Source organism: Synchiropus splendidus, chromosome 7, assembly GCF_027744825.2.
Source record: "Synchiropus splendidus isolate RoL2022-P1 chromosome 7, RoL_Sspl_1.0, whole genome shotgun sequence".
Lineage (NCBI taxonomy): Eukaryota > Metazoa > Chordata > Actinopteri > Syngnathiformes > Callionymidae > Synchiropus > Synchiropus splendidus.
The window spans coordinates 17,460,200-17,476,164 of record NC_071340.1 but is presented as its reverse complement, the minus strand read 5'-3'; the positions used below and the strand labels follow the sequence as shown (position 1 = coordinate 17,476,164).

Below are 15,965 nucleotides of genomic sequence, written 5' to 3'. Positions count from 1 at the left end.
GAGTTTATGCTTTGACATGTTCATTTAGCATGAGAGTCTAACACCAGAATTTGGTGGTCGAATTGTTCTGTACAGACTGTGAGATACGCCACGATAAACTGTATATATGCAGTTTATATATATGACCAATTTTGCCATGACATATTGCAAGTCAGTCGCCCAAACAACACAGCTAATGTTGCTAATATTACAAGCTAAAATATCTTCAACCTACCAGAGCAAAACACTTTCTGGAGGAGTGTTCTTCAGTGTGTGGCCGTTGAGAACTGTATCATCTTTGATGGTAGTGAAGCTTGTCCTTTCTTCCTTCAGAACAGTTCTATATTCCCGGTCTGGACACAGGGAGGTTGTTCTTAGCATTAGCCAGCAGGTTAGCGCTCATTATGCAGAGCAGGTGCGGAACATGCGACTCATGTGACTTTGGCTTTGGTTTTCTTCAGGCCGTCATGCTAAAAGCGCTCATGGCGACCAAGCTAACTCATCACTATTTTCAGCAGCAAAATGAAAGGAGCCTGTTTTTAGGACGCGGTGGCTCGACGCACGACCTCACACACCATCGGCCCCGTCAGTCAAGCGCTGGAGTGATTTCAAAAGTCGAGTGGGTAAAAGCCATTTGAGTGGCGAGTGAAGAGAACAGCTCATTACCCACGATGCATTTCTCCGCCGGGCCACACATGAAAGACATTTCTGTGGAGACGATCTTTCTTCAGGGGGCTTCTTCCGTGAGTGTCCTCTCTGGACGTAAGAGCTCTAGTGTGGTGACTTGAAGCTTGGAATGAGGACACACACACACACACACGCTCACACGTGCACACGCACGCCCTGATGCCGCGGGGGCCACAGACCCATCAATTAGAGTAGATTCATCCAAGTCATCGTGGTCTCTTTTCTCCCTCGGTGCGCAGAAACTGACACAATATGGATCCGAAAACCCTTTGAGGACTTTAAACTGGAGCACTTGCATAAGAGCCGGAATACATCCAGACACAGTTGAGGCATGACTCTGTCTAGTTTTGTGTTGAGTGGAAGGTTTGCAGGATTAGATCAGATCGGGATGAATCAACATGCCGTCAAATCCGCGTCTGAGAGACGCGGCTCATCATGAAGCTGCTTTACCTTCTGCTGTCAGGTGTCACCTCAGCTCGGCGTGAAGACCCTCACGCTCGACGCTTTCTGCCGGGAAATTTCATCCCAAAACAGTCAAGATATTTCCTTCTTTGCAGTCTGACTCGTGTTTGTGTGTCCAGTGCATCAGCCGGCAGGAAAAAGGCGCCACTCTCTTCCAGGATTCCACATCCGTGGCCGGGAGTGGCGGCCGTCTTGGTGAGCGGGGCCACACGACCTCTGTCCTCTCTTGAGGTGACCCTGGACGTGTCTTGGGGGATGCGTCAGCAGCCTGCCGTGACCATCATCACGAATGAGCTTGATTCCTCCTCCTGCAGGCCTGGCCACAGAAGATGCACCCCCCACTACCCTCCGCCCCCCGGTTCATTTACTCTGACGGAGACTCGTGATTTAATGTGGCAAGAAGGGATTGTGCTCTTGTGCTCGAACGCGGAGGCGTTTCTCTTCCGTGGTTTTTGGCTTCCTCACATCCAGAGTTTATCCGAGGACAGCATTCGAGTGCATCAATGCTATCATTGATGAAAGTGCTCATGCTGTTGATGTCCTCCTCCAAGGCACATGGTGCAGGTCATTGGTTCCCAAAGTGGCCCGTGTTGGGTTTGGGGAGGATAGAAAGTGAGGGATGAAACAAGCAAAGCAAAGGTCACTAAAAGTGAGGGAACTGAATCACCACCTTCATCAAGCAGGAGCCATGCATGGAATGTGACGCTCGCCCACGAGGCCTGTCTCCGGAGCCCAGGCCCAGTGACTCAGACCGGGTCAAGGGTAAGGCGTTCTGTTTTCTGGCCCTTCATCAAGGACTTTTTCCTACGGCAGTCAAGATGGAAGAGTTTTGGGAGGCTGCAATGATGTTAGGCATCAAGTCAGGGAAGGTCGAGTTGTCTCCTGAAATCCTCCCTCCGAAGGTTGTTTCTGAGCATGTCCAACTAGGATGGAGACCCGGGACACACCCAGTAGCTGGGATGATCTTCCTCTTCCTCTTCCTCTTCCTCTTCCTCTTCCTCTTCCTCTTCCTCTTCCTCTTCAGAGGGGGTTTGAGACAGAAGGAGGTTGGGGCCGCTTGTTTCTACTGCTGTCCCTGGAGCCCAACACAGCTCAACAAAATCTAGAACTTGACCAAGGATGTTCTTAACCTCCTGGTCCCATGAAGTTGTAGAAGTCATTAGAGTGAGTCGTCGCTTCATCAGATCCGTGACTCACGGGATCACAGGTTGTTTTAATCCTCATCCATGTGGTCAGATATTCACACTCAGGTCTGCCTCTGGCAGCTACACCTGCATTCATCAAAACAGGAAGGCCAGTCCTTGCAGAGAGGCGTCGCGTTAATGGGCTCTAAAATATTCATGCATCCGCAGAACCTTTGTGCAGAGCGTCAGGGACATGGAGAGAATACAGCCACGACACTGAAGTCAAAACCTGAATATGAGCTCATTTAAAATGAATACTTCATCATACTGAGTCACCTTTTTAACCAGTATTCAATGGGCTGCTCAATGTATGATGCTAATATTAAACTCACATGAAAGTAGACTTGTGTTTCTTTTTTTTAAAGTTAAAATGCAATTCTAATTTTAATAGATACGACCTTTCACCTTGTTATTATGATGATTCACTTCCTCTCATCCAAGGTCATGTCACGGGGGCAGCAGTCACAGTTCCAGATCGCCAGCGGGTTCTGTTAGCGATAGCATCGTAGCGGTAGGTTTTTAATTCCTCGCTCCGAAGCATCCCTTCATTCCACACCTTGATTTCACCGTTTCCTCCCAAAGACAGATTGATGGAGGGAGTCTGAGTGGTCTGATCTCAGTGTGGCTCCAACAGCGCAGGTCAGGCTGCAGCCGTGAGCAGGGAAATGAAACGCATATCTCACCTGCAGCACGCTCCAAGAGGGAAGGAGGCGGATGCTCCCAGGTCCCTACTGAGGTGCTGGGGACTCGCTGTTGCACGCAGAGAATGCTAGCAGGAGCGTGACAGAAAAAACACCCAACTTTTCAGTATCACGTACGGTGTGACCAGAGGGGGGCGATAAAAATAGCAGCAGTGGAACTGTCACACTGACTTGGACTTCAAGTTAACTTAACCTGGAGTTATTAACATTCTTTGACTTCAAAACTCGCAACAGTTCCTTTTTAATAGCTGATTTAAACCTGATACATGTCAAGTCATTTGGACTGGAGAGTCGGAGATTTGTGTCCATCACCTCATTTGCACTTCGTGTGTATGGCTTCATTTATTATTATTTTGGCTCTTTATTGACTCAACAGCTGATTCAACCAATTCATATTGAGTCATTTGGAGTTCCTGTCGACTCTCTTACTCTCTATTGACTCTCATCATTCCAGAACTCACTGTTTTAAGACAATAAATCTGAACTTTATCGATCGGTCAGGTGACAGCTGCTGACTTTTTTTTTTTTTTTTTTTTAATCTCTTTCTTGATTCCTTGAGCCGTAAATTATGAAATAAATTAAATGTATTGAAGTTGAGTAGACTTTTTTGGCCATTACTCAATAACTAATTCCTCAATTTTAATTTTTATTTTAACTGAGTTTGGATCCAATTCATCTGAAATGTTTTTCCTTGATATTTTTTATTGATTATTTTATTTTTGTAATTCATTCGTGTATTCATTTTCACTTTTCATTGAGATTCCCTTAGGTTTTATTGTCATTAGTTTTCTCTCTTCACATTCTAATCTGCTCAAATCCAGAGTGAATAATCCACACAGCCGTTTCCATGAATATTTACAGGGTTTTTCAGGCAACGGTTCAGGCCTCTCGGGCGAGTCCTTCTCTCTCATCGTGAAAACGCAGCCTCCTCCTCGGTGTTTCCGCTCCAATCACGGCATCATCGGCTCCCAACAGCTGCTTCATATTCTCCGCCACCGATCAAACATGTGCTGTTGTGGTTTATTCCTCTGCCCTCTGGCTTGACGGCAGATTTGTATTCCAGTCACACTGATGAGGACGCCACTTATCATCAAGTGTCTGCTCTTGTTTTACATCAGGGATCCGTGTTATCAGCTCGCACGTGCATAATTCATGAGCAGTAATAATCCAGGCAGGTACCACACTCACCTGCCGCTCGGAGACAGACCTCCTGAACACAAACCCATCCACCCATCCACCCATCCACGCTCCTGCAGCAGTGTTTTTAAAAGTACACTTGCAGAGACAAACAACAGGAGGCAGTCTACTGTCTCGGTTCGCGTCCTGGCCAGCACCTTTGTTCAAAACATTACGGTTCTTGTTATCTAATAACTTTGTATGACGCTCACTCGTCGGTTTCCCGTCTTCCCTTCACCCCAGCAAGCGAAGCAAAACACAACAGAGGAGAGCAAAGTTTGGGCTCCCGGGGAGAGTTGTGTCGACCACATGCTCCTCCAGGCCTTTTGTTATGCTGATTCAGCCTGCCTTTGTGTGGGTGGGTGTGTGTGTGTGAGGGGGCAGTAAATCCTAGTCGTGGCGTTTAAGTCTTAATGCAGATAATTAAATTGACCGAACTCAGAGACCAGAGGAGCCCTCTGTAGAGTTTCTTCTGTCTTTATTGTATTTTTGTAAAAATACTGAACTGATTTTGACTTTTTTTTCCATTTCCATTTCAATATGTTCAATATGTAGTGAAAAGACTGGATGAGTTTAAATGAAAAGGTATTTCAGTTTTTATCCTCATACGTTGTATTGTCTTCTAAAAAAGATAAAAGAAAAAAAAAAGTTTAAAAATAATGAAATAGGACTGATGAAACACTGTATTAAATATTAAAACAACAAAGTGTCTAGGAATAAATGGAATTTTTTAGAATGATTTAACATGTTCATGAAATAGGGTTTAGCAATGGGAAAATAATGTGGAAGAATTTCCTGAAAAAAACAGAAATAAAATAAGTCTGAACCACCACAAATGATAAAGATTCGATTACCAAACAGATATCTGACCATGGATGAGTGTCCAGTGAATGATGGCCACTGTTCTATCTTCATGGAAAATATACGAGTCATCTTGTAATGTGCTTAAAAATGCACTCACATTTAATTCATATATATTTTTGACACCAGAAATAGATTACGTTTATTGTTTTAAATGTGATTTTTGTGTGAACTTGTGAAAATAATGGGTGCTTGTTCATTCCTCTATTGTTGTGGAGAGAAGCGTGAAAGGAAGGATGAGGAAAGGAGCAGAAAGAGACGCAGTTGTGATGCGAAGTGAGATCAAGTGGTGAGGAGCGAGCCAGAGGAGAGACAGCGTCCCTCTAGTTCAGCCTCCTGTTGCTGACGTCACACTCGGCGCCAGACAAAACCAGCGTCTCTCCACTCAGCCCCTCACTCCCGCTCCACTCCTCAGACTCTCACACTCACTGTCCGCACCACCACCCAGCCTTCACCTGGAGGACGAGTCTGTGTCTGTGGACGCCGATCAAAACTGACCAGCAGATGTGAGCAAGTGAAAGAGGCGGAGAGAGAAATCCCCCCCCCCGCTGCTCCGTCCCTCATTGGGGAACAATACAGAGCCTCCAGCTGGACGGGGGTCAGCTATTGTCCCGCCACAACCCCCAAACGCCGTCCCCCAACTGACACGGAGACCTGCTGCTCCTGCCAGAGGAGACCACCGGCACTTTGCTTCAGTACTTGGACAGCTCCGTCGGCTGCAACAGGAGCCCAATAATGCAGCCGTCCTGCCCGGTCCAGCTTGGACCGGCTCTGTCGCTGGGGTCCGAGGGCGGCAGTGGTCAGCTGGAGGAGAAGCAGCTCTTCGAGAAGTTCTGGAAGGGGACGTTCAAGGCTGTGGCCATGCCGAGACTGGAGAGCGTCATCGTGGCCAGCATCACTGCCAGCAGGAGGGTCACCGCGTGAGTACTGGCTCCCACACACACTCTCCGGGTTGCTGAGGCATCAAAAGACGAGAACTTAATCTGTGTGATTATCTGAAGATGAATGATGAGGGTAGAGGCGCAAAACTGTTGCAGCAAGTTGAACATTGATGGCATTCAGAGGAACAGAGAACGGGACTCAGAGGACGACTAGATATTCAGGAACAGACATTTTGAAATGACATTCTAATCCCGGTAAATTTTGGATTAAATGAGGGATTGGATTGGGGAGCAGGGATGATGCGGCCGCGCAGGGCTTGAGAATTAGAAATCCTGAAGCAATTGGATGGTGGAGATGCTTTTCTTTGGCAGCAATCCTTGTCAATTTAGGATTAAATTAGGATTAGGTGAGGGTTTGGTCCGGGGGGTGCGGATGAGACCTCGAGTGGATGTTTTCAGGTTTCCCAATAACAGTCGTCATGTGTGGATCAGACTGGAGGGCCGTGAAAATGTGGATGGAAGGAACTGGTTCAGCCCAATCTGGGACTCTTTTAGAAGATTTGCTTAGACTCTGATTCATTCCCTACTTCCCCACCATAGTGTCACTATGAGCCGTGACTCCTCTGTCCTGTCCAAACCCCCCACTTTTCACGACACCAACACTAGTGTCGCTCCCTCTTTGAGCTCTCAGCGTAACCTAACAATCCTAATCCCACCCTCAAGTCGGACTAGGGTCAGGGATTAGACGTGTTTGAGCCTCACTGAGACCCCCCGAAAAGGTGACAGGTGCCGGGCTTTTTGGATTGATTTGATGTCAACTGAGCAGAAGATGTAATTTGAGATTAAGATCTGTTTCTCAATGCTCCTGGGACCGAATTGAGCTTCACCACCCTGAAACTGTCATCGTCATCGAGTGATTGAATGCGACACAGGACTTGTGGTGCTAATGGTGAGATGCTTTTTACCAGTCAATAATGATTGATGTGAATATATCCATGGCCAAAAATGATCATCTCCATGAGCAGATGTGGCCCTCCAACCTTGCTTTGTCCCGCCTCTTTTCGCTGAACCTCAGATTAACTGCTGTTTTCCACGGAGCACACTTTGGTCTGGGTCCACTTGGCTCTGATCAGCTGGTTCCTTTTGGGAGTCAAGTTGAGAAGGTACAGACACCACCTTCTCCACACACTGCATCGGGAGGGTGTCGCCCATTCCAATGATGTCGCCGGAATTTTCCTTGCTTGTTGAGATGCTCCTAGTTGCTACTAGTCAACACAGTGAAGAAGCACTGATTTGGTTTGGGTTGAGTTTGCTGAAGATGGAGAGGTTCTAACTGACGCATGGGGAAGTCCAGGAGTAGGAGGAGCTCTGGGGGAATATACAGTACATTCTCAGGAAGGAGACAGCCAAGAGGACAGAAGACGAGGTTGGTTGACAGGGATTAGAGCAGAACACCAAGCTGGCAACTTGTGGTTGAAGATAAGCAGACGGGTGACGGGTGGTCCATCAGAGTGCTGAGCCAGGTCAGGTCAGGTTGGAGTGCAGGAACCCACTGGAGGAAATATTTTAGAGCTTGAAGAAAGACGGTAAAAGTCCAATAGTATGATCATTTAGAGACGGCCAGACTACTGCGTTCCCTCGGCTGTTGGACGGGTATTGAACTTGTGATTGAGCACCAGAGCGGTACTGAGATTATGTTGACCTGGCAGTGGAGAAATACCTGAAAGATCCCACAGAGGTCAGGATTTAGTTGTTGCTCTGAGAAACGATCTGTCTTGAAACCTCTCAGTGACAAGCTAGCGATGCCACGTCGTAGCTTCATAGAAAACTTTGGCTGCCATGTCTCTTTCCCTCCATGAAGTCTTGTACACCGAGGGGTCCTCCGGAATTAACCCCTGACGACTCCTCCGTTCCCGACACCGTCCTCAAAGATTGACTTGTGTTAGCGCGTACGCAGCGATCCATCCTGCTCCGGTGACCTTTGAGTGGTTCTGACACCGGCGATCAACTTCCTCATATGTGAAATTAGCGATGTTAATGAGGATTAGAGCGGCCCATTTCACCCGACATCAGCAGCGGCAGCGCAAAGACACACTCGAGCAGATAATGCCTCTTTAATGGCTTCTATTACGCCGCCACCATCGCGCCACTCTCGCTCCGCTTACCGAGGACTTTATTGGCTTGTCGGCAGCGACACACACGGAGAAACGAATGAGCAGAAATAAGTCCAAATGTCTTTTTTTGTGCTCCAGTTGGGTCCCAGCTCAGTGCTTCTCACCAAATAGTGATTTCCCTGCCAATCAATCTCATGATGAATTCCAGTCGGGAGGCACATGAAATTGGAAGCGAAGCAAATGAGGCGGCGAGAACAGAAATCAGGCTGACATGAATGAGCTCGTTGGAAGAGTCCGGAGCAGATGTCACTTCAGCTTCCGTTTTGTGAGACAGGAATTCTTCATGTCAGATTCATGGGATCTGAACATGAGTAGCATCCAGAATATTTAAAAAAGATTCAGGAAAGTGATTTACGCTGACCGTTCAACACCTTGCCTCACAGTGCCAGGCTCACATTGTTTGCACATGTTTGTGGTGGGAACAGAACCAATACGATATCAGTCAAGAAAGTCCAACAAACCGGAAATATACTTAAACAATGACTATGTCTGATGCCTTATTGGAGAAACGACATCCATCCATTCACCTTATCCAAGGTGGAGTCACAGCCCGCCCCACCTCCTTCAGCTCCGTTTACATGTTTCCTGGTAAACTGAGGCGTGTCTCGGCTGAAGCAGCGCACAATTGCCCTCTGTTGAAGAGGAGGAGCAGCGGTTGAGTCTCTCCTGGATGACTGAACTTCTCATAGAGAGTCCTGCGTTCCCAGGGTCACTCCAAAGCTGGTGACCACAGATGAGAGGAGAAATCCAGCGGTCAGTGGAGAACTTTGTCTTCTGGCTCAGCTTTTTCTCCACCTCAGACACTAACTATCTGCCCTCACTCCTGAACAAGACCCCGTGACGCTTGATCCTGGCTCGTGCTGTCACTGTAACAAGTGAGGTTTTACCATCAGGTACTTTACATTCCTCAGTGCGCTCCTGAAGACCGGTGAGATCAATGAAGGGATGTGATGTCGCTGCTCAAAACATTCCCTCCTCTCCACGCTGTCAATGAAGGAGCAGTGGTTGACCATGAGCGCGTGGCCTTGAGCGCACACGCTCTCACTGAGAACACAATTACTCACTTTGGCTAAGTGATGAACAGTGCAGGGTGGGGGCATCAACAAGGAGAGCCACAGGGGCATGTTTCATGTTCCATCAGCTCTTTTAGCTGATGCTCCTCTGCAGCGCCCCCACCCTGTCTGCTCCGCGTCTCTTTGCTCGTGAAATATAAAGACGCTGGAGGGGCCGCGAGCCTCGCAGGAGTAATTAGAGTGTGTTGTTGTCTCTCTGTCCTCTCCGTCGCCTCCTCTCCGGGCCAGAGACCGTGGAGGGAGGGTGGGGGGTTCTCAGGCTTGCGACTATTACGACCCTGCAAGCTGTTTTGTTCGGCAAGAGGTGGTGGGGGGGGCTGTGTGTGGAGGGGGCGGCTCATTAAAAATGCAGCTTGGCTAACTTGCAGTGTCCGAGTGTGTTGGCGAGGCGCATTCATGCACATCTGTACCAGGGATGCTTCAGTCAAGTGTGTGTGTGTGTGAGCGGGATCTGGTCCAACTCTGGCAGATGGTTGACTCAAGAGCGTGTGTGTGTGTGTGCACCTGATTATAGCCATACTTGTGGGGACCAGTTCTTGGAAACACATCTACTTGTGAAGACATTTTGCTTTGTGTGGAGGTTTTTGCTGCTTCCCACAAGTTTATGCCAGAATTTGAGGATTTAAACTTCAAAATATGTGTGTGCGCGTGAGTGTAAATGTATTAATATTCCTGAATAGACTAGTCTTTGACAAGACACAAATCTTGTGAGGACATTTTGGCCCGTCCACATAGGGTTTTAGGGTTAAAACGTCAATAAAGCTGGGTCATTATAAGTGGGTTTCAGCTTGGTTCAGAGTCCTGGTTAAGGTGAGCCATGTGTTTTGGAGGCTTCAGTTTAGGGGGAGAGGCTGGGGAAAGGGTTACGGCAATGAGAGGTCCCCACAAAAAATGAGATACCAACATGCGTGTGTGTGTGTTACAGCCCTAGATGCAGGTTTCACAGTAAAGGTACATATTTTATTGCAGAGATGAGCTGAGCCAAATGGCAGAATTTTAGCCAAGACCGCTGCGTTGTGACTGGAGGCCAAACTGATGTTGGCTAAAATACCATCAACAGCTTCAGTATCTTCTTTCCAGTTCATGTTTTCACTGGGTGAGATAAACTATCCTGACTGACTTAAGGTCACAAACTGAACAAATCGATGTGGAAACCAAACGATGGCGTGACCGAGCGCGGGGTGAAGGACGTGGATGAGCGTCTGTCGCGACGTGGTTTTGTGATGGATGAGGAGTTTGTCGGCCGCGATTCATCTCTCTGCTCCTGCTCTTCATGGCTGAGTATCTTCCTCCGCTCGCATCAGTATCTCTGGCCTTTCTGCACTCACTATCTGCTCAGCCTCTCTGCATCTGTGTCATATTACCCGGAGCTCACAGGAGGAGGCCACTCAGGCGTGAGCCACCACGACTCCCGCGGCAGGAAAGAGACTTATCACCGAGTCGGATTCACATGTTGATTCCTGAAGTCAGGTTTCTAGAGTCTGCTGCTGCTCTGGCTGCAGGAGTGTGAATCTCAGAGGTCTGCTTTCATCCAGAGACCCGGGTGCTTCCCAGGCAGGGGGCAGAGGAGAGGTGTGGTGGTGTTGGATGCAAAGACAAGATGATGGGCACCTCCAAAATCGGAGTCGAAAATGCACTTCAACTATTACATTTCTGTCTTTGGTGATGTCAGCCTCTTGGCCGAGGTGAGCAGCTCACTGGTTTCCCATGTTAACCATTGTTGACAGTCATGGTAGCAGCAGAAAACCACACAGTGATGTTTGTAGAACGGAACAAGTATCTGCTGAGGAACTTGTGGAAAGTCCTCAGTTGATGTAGCGTTCTTCAGGTGGTGCGCCTTCACAGTGAGCAGAAGATCATCTCATGTGATGAGACACTTGTGGTGGTGGGGCTGGAGCACCTGGTGCTCTCTGGGAGTGTACAATTGTCTCGACTGCCTTTTGAGCTCCAGGTGGTTCTGGACTGCACCAGTTTATCGGTCACTGCCCCTCGATCCTCAAACCGAACTCCATCTGTGGTTCAGTCGAGGCGGTCGAGTTCTGCAGATTTGAGGAGTAACTTCATTAAGGGACATACCAGCACCCAGCGTCTCTCCACTTGGGTCGTGCTGACGTCCGCTGGATATAATCTGGTTTCAAAATGCAAACAGTCAGAGGAAATAGAAAGGACTAACTTTCATGGCACCATTCATGTTCTGTTTTCAAGCATGTGCTGGATCTAACTTTTGATGGTTTGGTCAGAAGACGCTTCAGACCACAACAGAAACGCCTTTTATTTCTGAGCTCAGACAGCGACTGGAGCTTCCCTGCCATCTTGCAGCGTGACTGAAGATCAAGTGCTGCGCTGCATCTGCGGCTGTGTGTTCAGACTTCAGCAAACCCGCTTGTAAATTTGGCTCTAATGACAGTGGTATCGATCGGCTGAGACGATTTACTCCGGCCGGGACTGCTGATGGGAGATTGCTTTGCTTGATCGCTGCAAATCTCTCAGAGCTCAGAAGAGTCTTTGGTATTTGAGTCCAGCCAATTGCTGTGAATCCCTTCTGGGACGTTTAAACGACTCTCCTTTGGACTCCGGGAGGAACCACGTCTGTCTGAGCTGCATCGAAAGAGATCGAAGTTTGCTAGAAGCCCCTTTTCGCCAACACACGGAGCTTCAGCGGATGGGAGACCTTCTGAGAGAGCGAGTCCCAGGCAGCAGAAGCTGAAGCTCCACAAAACTCTGGTTTTGTCAAACATGAAATAATCACATCGTTGGAACATGAAGTCTGCGGAGTTCAAAGAACCATTATGTAAATGTTTGCCAACATCTTGAATAATGCATCCAGAGGCGGTTTATTTCTGACCTCTGTGTTACATATTCATCACATTTCTTCTACAACCTTGGAGAGCAGCTCGCTCCCGTCTCCTCGCTGTTGACAGGAGCAACATTCCAGCGCGGTTCCTGGATGTATAAGAACTTACACATACAGTCGACTCTATAGGGGGCTACGAGCAGATAAACCGCTGACGGCAACAACAGCAGTTTCTGAGATGAAGCTCTGAGCTGAGACTTAACCCTGCGAGGACGTTTGCCCTCGAGGATCTGGACGCCACATGCGGTCGACTCTGTGGAGGAGCGTGTTCATCATCATCATCGCCTCCTGCAGCGCCACGACGGCTCTTAATCTTCGGCTGCTGAACCCTGATCCGGAAGGGGACATTTTGAAATCCAAACCTCAAAGCCACGTCCATCTCAAATTACATTGTTCACAAACACGTCTCAAACTGTAATGTTTCATGTTTAAGAACAAACAAACAAACAAATCAATGGTGGGACAAAATGTGGGTTTCTGCGCCCCCCTTCTCCACATCCACCTGAGAGACGCATCTCTGATCCGGTCCATTGGAGCCAATGACAACCACAGTATCTTCACCTCTGACTCCTCTGACTCTGGCTTTCGTTTTGTCAGTCTCTTGCTCAAAGATTTCTTGCTACAGAACAGAAACAAAACACCTGTCTTTGAAGCAGCAGTTCTCCCTTGACCATTTAGATTAGTCACTGCACTGAACGAAAGCCACCACTGGATGAAGAAGTTTGTTCTCCAGGTTTGGGTGGATGTGTTTTTAGAGGTGGCGATGTAGCACTAGAATCTCTGTCTTTGTGTTTAGCTGTGTGGACCCAGTGTTTGTGTTGTGTAGTGTCCTGGAGAGAGAAGCAGCGCAGAGAAGGAGGCTGGAGGAGAGACGTATTGAAAAAGACAGTCCTGTCGGTGACATTTGAATATTGCCTCGTTCACCGGAGGTTATTACATTCACTGCCACTTTCTGCTCCCGAGAATAAAAACTGGGGAATAATGGAATCCAGCGTTGTCACATAATGTTGGTCATTAAACACAGGAAGGTGAACCGCCTTCGTCCTTCCCTGGATTCACATCAGACTGTAAATCTGTGGGACGGAGAGACAAGCTCTTTCTGCGAGTCAGTGGGGCTGAACAAGGGACGTCTCCATCATCACGTCCCTCCGGATCTTCACTCACCGCGGTTAAAGTCAGGCTGATAAAAACCCTGCCTGGAGCGGAGAAGGATGGAACTTCTGTTCTCCAACTTCCTGTCGAGAAGTTTTTTAAACTACTAATTAGAATCTAGTCTGGAAAACAGAGTCCTGAGAGGGAAGTGAGGATGAGTGGCCAGGTGGGAGTCACTGACTGGACTGGACTGGATGCTGCAGACTGAGCAGTCCAGGTTTGACAGTAGCAGCAGAGCACCACGCAGTGATGGAGGAGGTGCTGTCAGACTTTCTGGGCGATTGAAGTTGAAGTGCTGTAGAAGAAACTATTATGATAATCCCCAGAAGGTTAGGATGGTCTTCTCCTGGTGCTGGTCCTTCTACCTTCTGAGATGGATGAGGGCTCAGAGTTTGTTGTCTGTGTGCACCTGCTGTCGGCCAGGTACACGTAATGGAAGAAGACATGGAAATATGCCAGAGGTCCTCACCAAAGAGCAGATGTTCCTCTCCCACATCAAATCTCAGGTGAGGGTCATTCAGGTCTCCATGTTCTCCACTGTCTTTTGAGCTCCAGAGTTAGTCTGACTCAGCTGAGACAGTTTGTTCTGGAGGAGCACTGAGATGAGAGTGTCAGGGGAGTAGACTCCCCAACACAGGAACTGGCTGAGGATCCTGTGTATTCCAGGTCTTGAAGATGTTCTCTTTTCTATCTTCACTCATATAGCTGAGACCAACGCTGAGAACGTTCTCCCACCATCAGCTCCTAATTTAATTTCACTCTGTAGAAATCTCCAGGGAGCGACTTATTTACTGGAGTTAAACAGTGGCTGGAGCACACGAGACAAGCAGCCGGGATCTGAGACGGCGGGTTATTATTTCTTCATGCCTCCATCCATGCGCGCTGCTCCTTCTGTAACTGGCCCCCTGAAGCGGTCAAAACATTCATGATTAAAATGCAAACTTATCACAGTCAACTCCTCATCACTTAAATTAAATCATTTCAAGGCTCACTGGCTTCCTCATCGTGGCCTCCTTCATTTTTCATTTTCTCCGTCCTCATTTCAGGAATCTGCCATTCACACTAGATTGGCACCATTTGCATAGCCGACGCGGCGCTGCGGGTGAAGCGGAGGGGCTGTTGTTGCAATCTGAGACGGGAGGAATTAATTAGCCCCCGCGCAACGCGGCGTCTCACCTCTGCTGTCACCAAGTGTCACTTGATGTCGAGCAGAAACACGTTTGAAGCTGCGATCCTTTGATGATTGGAAGAAACTCGCCGCAAATGTCACGTCACATTTTTTGAGTTGTCACGTCTTCGATCTGGTGGAAGTTTCACAGTGTGATGGTTCGAATCCAGTTGTGTGGAGGGTGTGTCCTCTGGGGCTGATCTGGGCTTCCCCCTGCGCACTCTGTTTTCCTCCCACAGTCCCAAACCCAACAGAGGTTAGTTGATGAGTCTAGATCTTGTGTCAAACTCAAGGCATGGGGTCCAAATTCAGCCCAACAAGACATTTACAGTGGCCCACGAGAGCTTGGGAGGTGCACCTTAAACGAGGTAAGCTTGGGAGAAACAGATGCTAAAGTCATTATTACATTCTGTTTGGACTCACCACCACACCATGTTGTCTGTTGGTGTGTGTTGTGGAAACTTTTCCAGAGGCTCCCCTGACTTCCTCTCGATGCAGTCAGCACAGGGTGTCACCTAGTAAAGCGAATTGGATGAGCAAAAAATTAGTAACACTACATTCGTGCTGGACTGGTGCTGCTGTTTTATGACCATCCAGTCAGTCCAAGGTCCTTCAAGGTGAGTCCAGGAATTCAGATCTGGTGTGGTGACAGGAAGGTCCTAAAGATGTGGGATACTGACGTGGGAAACACTAGGCTGGACGTGAAGTGAGGAGAAGTGAATCACTCATGTGATGCTGTGTCGTAGCCATTACAATGTAAGTGTTGGTGTAGTATGAGCAGTGAATTCCCACCACTGTTCGGTGTTTTGGGTTAGTGTTTTTGCTGCTTCTCCATCCAAGTGGTGCAGCTCTCCCCTGGTCTGTCCTGCCCCTTTGTAAATGTCGAAGATTGCCTTTGTGTTTGTTATTGCCCCGTCTTCGGCGCTTGAGATTTTCATGGTTTTGTGTGCTATTTCCTGCCGGTCCTTTGTGTAGCCCTTGCTTTGGCCTGACCAGCCCCACCATTTGTTGGACTCATTCGTTGGACATTAGAACTTGATACTTCCATCATTGGACACTTGGGTTTCCTCTCTAGATCCAATTCTGGGAGCTGGTTCTGCCAGCAGAAGTTTGACTTGCGGTATAAGTCCTGGCAAATTCATCTCCAAAAACTCTGGTCGTCACAGTTCTCAATCGTTCAGTATCATCTACACCAGCCAATAATGTTCCCAATGTTCTGCTGTTAGCATGTTGTTAAGTCTCTTCTGAGCCTCTGAGGTTATTCTAAAGAATGTTCCCTGCAGTTTCTGTTATGTTCGGTTGTTGGAGGAAACAAATGTCTGCATGAAGACGGCATGTTGTTAATAATCTTCCTTCCATTTAGAACAGATACAAAATGTGGGATTAATTTGCAATTAATCGTGAGTTAACTCATCTTTAGTGCGATTAAAAAAATTAGTTACTTTTCCAACCCTCCTTCATTCACATCCCTCAAGCCAAGAATACATAGAGAGGTCATTAAAAGCAAAGTTGTCATCCGTCGTCACATGACATCAGGACGGCCGCGGTGAGGAAGGCGTCGCCACGGCTCATTTGATTCTTTAATTAACTTTACTGCGACGCGCCGAGCTGCC

At 48.0% G+C, this 15,965-nt stretch overlaps 1 protein-coding gene across 1 annotated transcript in view; it reads left to right on the top strand.

The window, feature by feature from the left end:
• The first annotated feature begins 5,460 nt into the window (after positions 1-5,460).
• Positions 5,461-15,965, top strand: part of srrm4 (serine/arginine repetitive matrix 4) — a 41,836-nt gene continuing 31,331 nt past the window's right edge. Inside the window, exon 1 of the mRNA XM_053870927.1 lies at positions 5,461-5,970. Coding sequence (XP_053726902.1) covers positions 5,786-5,970 — 185 coding nt within the window. The 5' untranslated portion in view covers positions 5,461-5,785. The remainder of the gene's footprint in view (positions 5,971-15,965) is intronic.